The 12,500-nt window shown below is 33.0% G+C and overlaps 1 protein-coding gene and 1 pseudogene across 1 annotated transcript in view; both read right to left on the bottom strand.

Annotated features, from left to right (window-relative positions):
• Nucleotides 1–1,953: 1,953 nt before the first annotated feature.
• LOC119596579 lies at nucleotides 1,954–2,988 on the bottom strand (annotated as a pseudogene).
• Nucleotides 2,989–12,126: 9,138 nt separating this feature from the next.
• The window catches only part of LOC119596520 (pro-resilin-like), a 1,004-nt gene continuing 630 nt past the window's right edge, over nucleotides 12,127–12,500 (bottom strand). Inside the window, exon 3 of the mRNA XM_037945798.1 lies at nucleotides 12,127–12,500. This exon is cut by the window's right edge and continues 61 nt beyond it. Within this exon, the coding sequence (XP_037801726.1) occupies nucleotides 12,229–12,500 (272 nt within the window). The 3' untranslated portion in view covers nucleotides 12,127–12,228.

Here is a 12,500-nt window from a genome sequence, read left to right as displayed (position 1 = left end):
TGTGTGTATATATATATGTGTGTGTGTGTGTGTGTGTGACGTGTGCTGTCACATACACACAGTATCCAGGCTGTATCTAGGCTATACCCATTTTTTTCCATGAAAGTCCACAAATAATATCATGACTATAGGTCATGATATTACCTCACTTTTCTGTTTAAGCGGTAAAGAGATGGGACTTCCGGTTAAACATAAAAGAAAAGCCTCTCCTCATCGTATTTACGACCCTAGATATTAAAGAATAACAACGGATCAACAGCGTCATGTACTAAATAAAAATTATATATATTGTCATACAATCACTCTGCAAACACACAGATATTCTAGCCATCCCTCTCCTGTTGGAATGAGCTTTCAAACTGCAGGCTTCATGGCACGACTATCTGCATGACCTCCATCGGAGCAAGGTCAGGGTCACGAACAATGGGCCGAAAGGTCACGAAGTCGTAGGGCGGGGCTGCCATCCCAGTTCGTCTTGAAGCTTAAGGTAACGGGCATTGCAGTGGTCTAGTTACTTCACCGTAGTTATTTCCCCTTAAGTAATGCGGAGAAAGTTGTAAGTGAGGAAAGAGGGAGGGAAGCGCGGAGACAAACAAAGGAAAAGTGAAAGGGAATAGTTTCACCCAGGGACGAGGGATAATGCACATGAGTAAAGATAACAGTTCGTCTTTGATTTGTTAATCTTTGAAAGAAAATGTGTCTGCTTGTGTATAAATCCGCCCGCGCGTGCGTGTGTGTGTGTATGCGTGTATGTGCGTGTGTGTGTGTGTATGTGTGTGTGTGTGTGTGTGTGTGTGTGTGTGTGTGTGTGTGTGTGTGTGTGTGTGTGTGTGTGTGTGTGTGTGTGTGTGTGTGTGTGTGTGTGTGTGTGTGTGTGTGTGTCGGGTTGTTTATCTTTTCAGCCTTTCATGTCGACCACAAGTAGTCAAGAATATTTTAAATCTAGTTACTAAAGCTATATTACATACAAAGGTATCCTAACTCAGCGGATGCGTTATATGATTTTTTTCTAATATGTCAATCTTTTTCAATTAATTTCTAATTCAGAGGAAAAACTGGCAACTCATCTTAGACTCTTGAGTACTCTTCTTTTTTTTTTTAAGATGTTCGGCGCCTATAACTTCTCTCTCTCTCTCTCTCTCTCTCTCTCTCTCTCTCTCTCTCTCTCTCTCTCTCCTAAGAATAAGTCCGATATGGGTAGCTTAACCTCGCCCGGGCTATGTCATGAGGGGGGCCCGGCCTGTGTCGACTAATGCCGACTCGCTCACGTGTGTCAGCTGGTGCTGACTCGGCGGAACCTAGTCCTTACCCGCCGTGGTGCCCAGCCACAGCAGTAAACTCCGGGCGACAATTGCAACTTCTCGTGCCTGGGTGGGGCGACCCCTCGGATGGGAGTCCGACACGTTACCACTGTACTAGCCCGGAGGCTGACCCCTCGGATGCTATCTCTCTGTATAAATGTGTGTATGTGTGCGTGTACTTCACGTATATGTTTAACAGAAGAAGCTTGGCGAATCAGAGTACCCCCGAGTTCGGAGTGAGTTGGCACTTTGTCGTGAGATTGAACGACGTGTAGTTCTGTGGTTACCCAATCTTTTTTTCCGCCCTTGCTCCCCTTACTTCTAATGTTTTCGAAGCCATTCGTACCCCTTCATAACAGTTTAATGCATGTGGAAATATTTGATAAGTTTGCATTAGGTAATTACGTAGGTAATCACGATAGATACTTTGCTTTATGTAGAATGTGCTTCCCTATTGACGGTTATAATCATTGAATAATCTATCAATAAATTTTAATAAGGAAGTCGTAAGCTTAGCATCAAGTGATGTAATATGATCCATGTAAATGAATGAATCTATCAAGAATATCTATATCTATATATGTATGGATGTATATCTGCATGAGAGTGTATGTGCTAAGAGAGAGAGATGGGTGAATTGGTAAAATGAAACTTTTCTTTCAAATTGCTTTTGTATAGAGAGAATACATAGAATCTATAAATAAATAATTTCATATTTATGGTTTCTGGTCAAGAATATGGAGGCTGTTTACTTTGACTCGTTGGAGTCATAGGTGTAGACTGGCCTTGGTGGCCTGTACTCCCGGGACTCGAAGGAGGCAGACTCGTAAGAGTCAGGGAAACGAGCTTCGCCCTCGTAGTTCACCTCAGCCACGTAGCCATCGTCGCCGTCAACGAAGTACTTGACATTCTGCAGACGGGTATCGGGAAGCCTCACGTAGTAGGATCCCTGAGTGTGTTCACCGTCACGGGCTTCCTCGTGGCCGAAGTCGTTGCCGGAGTCTTCGTGCTGAACGGCATAACTGAAGTCGTACTTGGCCTCTCCCGACTCGTAAGACTCGAATGACTCCTCGGAGGAATCCTTTTATTGAAAAAGAATTTCATGAGTAATCTTGCAGATGAAACGGTTTTATGTATATATACTTAGATACTTATAACGAAAGAGAAATGCACAATACATATTTGCAAAAAAAATATATATCTATTGCTATGAAGACATCGACTCATTGATGGATAGGCGGATTACATATAGACACATATATGCTTATATATATATATATATATATATATATATATATATATATATGTGTGTGTGTGTGTGTGTGTGTGTGTGTGTGTGTGTGTGTGTGTGTGTGTGTTTATATGAAATATTAGTAGAATAATTACAAAGAACTTACTCGAGGAGGTCCGTAAGAGAAGATCTCACGGCTGTCTGCAGCAACAACGGCTGCCAGACCGAGGAGGATGAAAATCTGTGGGAAAAAAATACTTTTTCAATTGAATTGTCGTTATCATTATTATGTTCTTTGTTATAATTTTCAATCATATAAAATTGCTATTATCGTTATTATTAATATTATCGTACCTTTCTCAGAACGTTCTTATACTATCCACTCCAGTTGCTTTTACGTACCTTAGTGTTCATGATTCTGGCTTCTCAAGGAATGAATACTGAAACCTCTAACATTGCCCCTTATATACTGCGATACTTATCAAGCGGGGCACGTTTTTATACGTTCCATTTTGTGTGCAATGCTTAGTCCATGGAGTTCCTTGTCAACTGAATGGACCTTGTAAAGGCCAGTCTCTTGATTTTGTATTTTAGAGGTGATTATATTGTACATCATATGCCTATCTATTTCTAAAGTTAGATATGTAGATGCACACATACATACGTATATATCATTGATACAAGGATACATAGATAGATATGAACTTATAAATGAAATATCATACACACAAAAATATATTATATATTTATATATTTATTAATTTATTAATTTATATATATGTACACATTAATTGGTAGATTTATATATGCTCACGTGCGCAAACATACACACATATACAGGCGCAGACACACACACACACACACACACACACACACACACACACATGTGTGTGTATATATATATATGTGTGTATATATTATTTTATTTGTTTATTTGTATTTGTTTAATTGTTTATAAAGTGACACACTGTTTCGCTTTCATTACTCTAATCATAACTGACATTAATATCACAGCTATCTCAACCGTGTATAGAAAAAATAAATCTTAGTCTTGCTTGCCTCATAACAGATAGTTCCGTCAACTGGCTGGAGTAGAGTATGACAACTGAATAAGTCAATAGCCTAGGATAGCCAAGCAAGAGCATTTGTCTTGGGTAGCCATGGAGCGAGTTTTAGCTATCAAAACCAGTAGTCTCGGGATAAAATGATACCGCAATGAACCGTTAGAAAATATAATACGTACATTTTCAATATCACTTTCATCACGAGATTCCCACTTCACTTCACAGTGCTTTAAAGCTTCATTTCATCTATTTCACATTCTTTCATGGATTTCACCATCACAAAATCTAAGCATGTAAATATAAAATGCAAATATAAGCTTACTGACAAAGTGTTTGGATGTAGACTAGAGTGGCATACCATACAATGATATGCCACGACACATGAGTTAGATAAGTCGAACTGCCATTTTTACGCACAGTATACGAACAACAAGTACGTTGGTGATTATACATTAAATATCGTGAAACCTCTACTGCAACACCAAATACCTTTCCCAAAGTTCCGAATTTCAAAGTACAAGTGGGATTTCAATCAAATGTGTAAATATGTGTGTGTGCGGTACCGAGGTTAATACATGCTGAATACTTTGTTTCACTCAGTAATATCTGTCTACATGAGATTATCATGAACGGCACTGGAGTACCAGGATCAGCAGTTTGACGAGTCTGTGTTAATAAAAATCGTGAGTATTCCCTGTGGAAAGGTAGTATTTATAGAGAAAAGCTTAAAATCCCTTTGGTGTATGCAGCTGCGTAGAGAATTGGAAGAATTGTACATAAACATGAAATGAGATACTGTTTTGTCTTCGTTAGCTTTTCGGACAATATATCAGGATCAGGACTATTTTTTTGGTGTTAACAAAGCTAAGGTTACTAAGCTGTTGTTCCTTACTAAAGACTATAAAATAGATTATTTATGCCTTATTTATTTCGTTAATGTCACCGTTGTCATAGCGACGAATCTCAATGAAATAATAAAACATTTCTGTAGAATTTCGAAGACTTCGTAGAATCAAATCATAATCTTGTAATTTTGTTATCAGGATGTGCTTTGCTGTTGTATTTTCATGCTAACGGTTATTGCCTTTAATATTATTTATTAGTAATGTAACGTTTTGATTGTAAAGCTCATGAAGAGCAGTAGGGCATAAGGCTTTAGACACTGTGCGTTAGCCTTGAATTAGGTATGAAAACCCAGTGGCTTGAGAGGTATTAGTATCTCATCTCTGATTTTAGTTACTCTTTGTAATTGATTAAAAAAACATGCATTTACTCAAAATTTTATTGCAGTATTCAATAAATATGTAATAGATAATTTACATTAAAATCCTTGGCCACGATCATGATTCATTCATCAAGTATTTGAGAATTTACTTGGACTCGTTAGAGTCATAGGTGTAGGTTGGCCTTGGTGGCCTGTACTCCCGGGACTCGAAGGAAGCAGATTCATACGAGTCGGGGAAACGAGCCTCGCCCTCGTAGTTCACCTCGCCACGTAGCCATCGTCACCGTCTACGAAGTACTTGACATTCTGCAGACGGGTGTCGGGAAGCCTCACGTAGTAGGATCCCTGAGTGTGTTCACCGTCACGGGCTTCCTCGTGGCCGAAGTCGTTGCCTGAGTCTTCGTGCTGAACGGCATAACTGAAGTCGTACTTGGCCTCTCCCGACTCGAACGACTCAAATGACTCCTCGGAGGAATCCTTTTATTGAAAATGAATTTCATGAGTAATCTTGAAGATGAAACGGTTTTATGTATATATACTTAGATACTTATAACGAAAGAGAAATGCACAATGCATATTTTCAAAAAAATATATATATCTATTGCTATGAAGACATCGACTCATTGATGAATAGGCAGATTACATATAGACACATATATGCATATATATATATATATATATATATATATATATATATATATATATATATATATATATATATATATATGTGTGTGTGTGTGTGTGTGTGTGTGTGTGTGTGTGTGTGTGTTTATATGAAAGAAATATTAGTAGAATAATTACAAAGAACTTACTCGAGGAGGACCGTAAGAGAAGATCTCACGGCTGTCGGCAGCAACAACGGCTGCCAGACCGAGGAGGATGAAAATCTGTGGGAAAAAACTTTTCAATGAATTGTCGTTATTATCATTATTAGTCTTTGTTAAATTCTCAATCATATAAATTGCATTATCGTTATATTAAATTATCGTACCTTTCTCAGACGTCTTATACTATCCACTCATTCTTTACGTACCTTATGTTCATGATCTGGCTACTCAAGAATGAATACTGAATCTCTAACATTGCCCTATATACTGCGATACTCATCAAGCGGGCACGTTTTTATAGTTCCATTTGTGTGCAATGCTTAGTCATGAGTTTTGTCAATGAATGACTTGTAAAGCAGTCTTTGTTTGTATTTTGAGGTGATTATTTTGTAATCATATGCCTATGTATTTCTAAGTTAGATATGTAGATGTACACATACATAGTATATTCTTGATAAAGGATAATAGATAGAATGGATTATAATGAAATATCATACTCAACACATAAATATATGTTTATAATATTAATTTTTAATTTATATATATACACATTCAATTGGTAGATTTATATATGCTCACGTGCGCAAACATACACACATATGCACGACACACGCATCAACAACGACAACATCACACACGTGTGGTGTTGTATATTATATCATATAATATTATAGTATAGATCATATATATATATATCAACTAATATGTATATATTTATTTATTTATTTATATTTGTTTACTTGTTTATAAAGTGACCCTGTGTTCGTTTCATTACTCTAATCATAACTGACATTAATATCACAGCTATCTCAACGTGTATAGAAAAAATAAATCTTAGTCTGCTTGCCTCATAACAGATAGTTCACGTCAATGGTGAGTAAAAGTATGACACTGAATAAGTCAATAGCTAGGATAGCCAAGCAAGAGATTTGTCTTGGGTAGCCATGGAGCGAGTTTTAGCTATCAAAACTAGTAGTTCTCGGATAAAATGATGCCGCAATGAACCGTAGAAAATATATATATTACATTTTAATATCACTTTCATTCACAGATTCCCACTTCACTAAATATAAAATGCAAATATATAAGCTACTGCAAAGTGTTTGGATGTAGGCTTAGGTGTGCATTACCATGAATGTATGTCCACGACAATGAATTAGATAAGTCGAACTGCCATTTTTACGACACAGTTAGAACAAACAAGTTACGTGGTGAATGACTAAAAAATATCGTGAAACCTCTACTGCAACACTAAATACCTTTCCCAAAGTTTCGAATTTCAAAGTACAAGTGGGATTTCCGTCAAATGATAATAAACTGTGAACTGAAATAAGCTAGTTTCGAAACTAAGAATTTAACAAAACTGAATGTGTGTGTGTGTTTATGTATATGTATGTATTGTAAATAATGTAATTCCATTTTCATTCACAGTATTATCATCGTCTTGTTCTAATTTTTATATATTTAATGAATGTTAAAGCCATAGTATTTAATATATTATATATATGATGTATTTATAGTATATATATTAAATAATATATATTTATATATATATATATATATATATATATGTATAGTTTTATATATTATCAATATACATAAAACATTTACTAATATCTACATATATATGTATAAGTTTATATGTAAATAAATAAAATATATATATAACATACACACACACACATATATATATAGTATGATATATATATATATATAGTATATATATATATATATATATATATATATATATATATTTATATATATATATATATTGTTATCTATATATATATATTTATAAATATATATTATAAATATATATATATAATATATATATATATATACATAATTTTATATAAACATACATACGCACACCACAACACACAAATGTACATATAAATATATATATATATATATATATATATATATAAATATATATAATATATAATATATATATATCTTATATATTATATATATACATTTATATTATACATTATGAATAGATATAGTGATGTTGTGTGTATATATAATATATATAATATTATTATTATATATATATATATATATATATATATAATATATAGGTAACCTCAATACTACAAACACACGTGGGATTCATGACGAATAAATTACAAATAGAATAACGAAGGAAGAACAAGAAAATATAAAAATATGGTCTTTACGTATATATCACGAAAAGGTTTTCTGCAAATTCGTGATATCACTCACACACACCATCCACACCACACACACACGCACACACCTCACATCTATGCCTGTTACTATATCTTAGAATATGTGATGCGTGTGTCGATATCGAGTTAACAATACATGTGAATACTGTGTTCACTCAGTAATTTCTGCTATATGAGATTATATGAACGCACTGAAGTACCAGATGCAGGTTACGTCTAGTTAATAACATTCGTGACTCCTGATAAGTATATTTATGAAAAAGCTTAAAATCTTTGGAGTACAGCATGCTAAGATTGAAAGAAATATGTACATAAACATTGAAATGAGATACTTTTTGTCTTCGTTAGTTTTGGAAATAATAGGATCATTATTTTTTATGGTTAACTAAAACTAAGTTCTGTGTGTATTATAAAGACTATAAAATAAGATTATTTATACTTATTTATTATCATTAAATGTACGTTGTCATACACGATATTCAATGAAATATATATATATTTTTTATTTTTGTAGATTATCAAGGTCGAGCTTAAATTAAATTGAATTTGTATCATGATTAGCTATTGACATATATATGTATTTTATGCTAATTATTGTATATTATTTATTATAATGTAAATATATATTTAAAGTATGAAGAGCATAGGGATAAGGCTTTAGACATGTGTTAGCTTGAATTAGTGATAAAACAGTGTGCTTGTGTATTATTCTCATCTCTATTTTATTATTTTATATGATTAAAAACATGATTTACTCAAATTTTTATGCAATATTCAATAAATTGAAGAACAATAATCATAAAATCCTTGCCACGATTCACTGATTCATGATCAACGTCATTGAGAAATTTACTTGGACTCTAGATCTAGTTAGTGCTTGGTGGCTGTACTCCTGGACCGAAGGAACAGATTCAATTTTTACAGTCATGTGTAAAGATCCTCATTCACTGCCACGTTAGCCATCGTCACCGTCCAGAAGTTATTGACGTTCTGCAGAGTGTCTGGGAAGCCTCAGTTATAGGATCCTAGTGTAGTTCACCGTCCGGGCTTCTCGTGCCGAAGTCGTTGCGGAGTACTATCGTGCTGAACGGCATACTGAATCGTACTTGCCTCCCACGAAGACTCAATATGACTCCTCAGGAATCTTTTATTGAAAAGAATATGAAACTAGTAATCTGAAGATGAAACGTTTTTATGTTATATACTTAGATACTTTACGAAGCGAATTGCAGAATACATATTTGAAATATATATAATTATTTATTGCTATCGACATCGACTCATGATGATCTGGCAGATTACATTAGCAATTATGCATGATATATATATATTTATAAGTAATATGAATATAATAATGGTTTTATGTTGTGTGTGTTGTTTAGTATGAGAGTGGTTTATATGAGAAATATTAGTATATATTATATTAAAGAACTACTGTAGAGTCGAAAAAGATCTACGCTTTAGCAACAACACTGCCAGACATAGATGAAATTGTAAAAAATAAATACTTTTTCAACTGATATTGTTATTATCATTATTATGTTCTTTGTTTAATTTTAATCATATAAATTGCTTGTCGTTATATTATATATCAGTACTTGTCCAGAAACGTTCTAACTATCCCTCCCAGTGCCTTTACGTACCTTCAGTGTCATGATCGCTTCTCAAGGAATGAATCTGAAACCTACTATACATTGCCCTTATATACTGCGTATACTTATCAATCACGTTCTTTAGTTCATTTTGTGTGCAATGCATGTCCATGTGAGTTCCTTTCAACTGAATCGGACACTTCAAGCCGTTCTTGATTTCTGATATTTAAGTGACTTATATGTACATCATATGCTATCTATTTCAAAATGTATAGATAAACACACATACATTACGTATATCATCATTGATAACAAGGAGTACATAGATGATATGCAACTTATAAATGAAATATCATACTATGACACATGAATAGTTATTGTTTTAGATGTATATTGAATATTGCATTATTTTTATATGTAACATAATTGAGTAGATTTATATATGCTTACTGCGCAAGATACAGAAATATCAGGCGCACAACACGCCAACACCAGCAACTACACATCGTGAATATAGTATGTATTATAATATTATATAATTATATATATTATTATGTTATTTATTTATTTAATTGTTTATTGTTTATAAATGACTCACGTTTCGCTATTCATACTCATATCATTCACTGATTATATCACAGCTATCTCAAACATGTATAAAAAAATAAATCTTATACTGCTACTATAACAGTATATTCTCAACTGCATGAGTAATATGACTAACTGAATAGTAATAGCCTAGGATTACATTAGAAGGATTGTCTTGTAGCCATGACGCATTTTAGCTATAAAATAAACAGTAGTCTCGGATACAAAGATCAGAATGAACCTAGAAAAATAAATACTACATTTCTCAATAATATTTCATCAACTGTGATTCCAACTTCACTTACATGCATTTAATAGCTGTCATGTCATCTATTTCACATCTTTCATGGGATTTCACACACAAAACCAAACATGTAAATGTATAAAATGCAAATATAAGCTTACTGAAAAGTGTTGGATGTAGACTGTGCATATATTCATACATGATATGCCACGTACTCACATGTAGTTACATAATCGAACTGCCATTTTTACGAGTATAGAAAAAAATACTGGTATTTACATAAATATCGTAAACTCACTGAAACATAATACTCAAAGTTCGAATTAAAGTACAAGTGGTTTCAATCAATGATAATAACTTGAACTGAAATACGCTAGTTCGAAACTAGAATTAAAAAACTGAAATGTGTGGTTATGAGTATTGATAGTAGTGTGTGTGTGATATATTATATGATGTACTGTAACATTAATCTTTATTAATTTACATTTCTCTATATATCATATGTATTATATATAATATATATATATATAATGATATAAATATATTATTATAATAATGGATTTATAATGATATATATATATATGATTATATATATATATATAATATATATATCTATATATATTATAATATATAATATTTATATATATATGTATATATATTATATATATATATATATTATATATTATATATTATATATATATATATATATATATATATATAATATATATATATATATATATATATATATAATATATTAGTAGTATATATTATACGTATTATGTTTAGCGTATATATATATATAATAATAATATACAAATTATGTAGATATATGTGTGTATATATATGTATATATATAACACATATATATATGTATATATATATATATATATATATATATATATATATTATATATATATTATATATATATATATATATATATATATATATAATATATATATATATATATAGGTAACCTCAATACTACAAACACACGTGGGATTCATGACGAATAAATTACAAATAGAATAACGAAGGGAAGAACAAGAAAATATAAAAATATGGTCTTTACGATATATCACGAAAAGGTTTTCTGCAAATTCGTGATATCACTCACACACACACACACACACACACACACACACACACACACGCACACACTCACATCTATGCTCGTGTGTACAATATCTTAGCAAATATGTGTGCGTGTGTGCGGTACCGAGGTTAACAATACATGCTGAATACTTTGTTTCACTCAGTAATTTCTGTCTATATGAGATCATCATGAACGGCACTGGAGTACCAGGATCAGCAGGTTGACGAGTCTGTGTTAATAAAATTCGTGAGCATTCCCTGGAGAAAGGTAATATTTATAGAGAAAAGCTTAAAATCCCTTTGGTGTATGCAGCTGCGGAGAGAATTGAAAGAATTGTACATAAACATTGAAATAAGATACTATTTTGTCTTCGTTAGCTTTTCGGACAATATATCAGGATCAGGACTATTTTTTTGGTGTTAACAAAGCTAAGGTTACTAAGCTGTTGTTCCTTACTAAAGACTATAAAATAGATTATTTCTGTAGAATTTCGAAGGCTTTATAGAATCAAATTATAATCTTGTAATTTTGTTATCAGGATGTGCTTTGCTGTTGTATTTTCATGGTAACGGTTATTGCCTTTGATATTATTTATTAGTAATGTAATATAACGTTTTGATTGTAAAGCTCATGATGAAGAGCAATAGGGTATAAGGCTTTAGACACTGTGCGTTAGCCTTGAATTAGGTATGAAAACCCAGTGGCTGGAGAGGTATTAGTATCTCTTCTCTGATTTTAGTTACTCTTTGGAATTGATTAAAAACATGCATTTACTCAAATTTTTATTGCAATATTCAATAAATATGTAATAAATAATTTACATTAAAATCCTTGGCCACGATAATGATTCATTGATCAAGTATTTGAGAATTTACTTGGACTCGTTAGAGCCATAGGTGTAGACTGGCCTTGGTGGCCTGTACTCCCTGGACTCGAAGGAAGCAGATTCATACGAGTCGGGGAAACGAGCCTCGCCCTCGTAGTTCACCTCGGCCACGTAGCCATCGTCACCGTCTACGAAGTACTTGACATTCTGCAGACGGGTGTCGGGAAGCCTCACGTAGTAGGATCCCTGGGTGTGTTCACCGTCACGGGCTTCCTCGTGGCCAAAGTCGTTGCCGGAGTCTTCGTGCTGAACGGCAT

This window comes from Penaeus monodon, chromosome 38 (genome assembly GCF_015228065.2).
Source record: "Penaeus monodon isolate SGIC_2016 chromosome 38, NSTDA_Pmon_1, whole genome shotgun sequence".
Taxonomy (NCBI): Eukaryota; Metazoa; Arthropoda; class Malacostraca; order Decapoda; family Penaeidae; genus Penaeus; species Penaeus monodon.
This window is presented reverse-complemented; position numbering and strand designations above follow the sequence as displayed.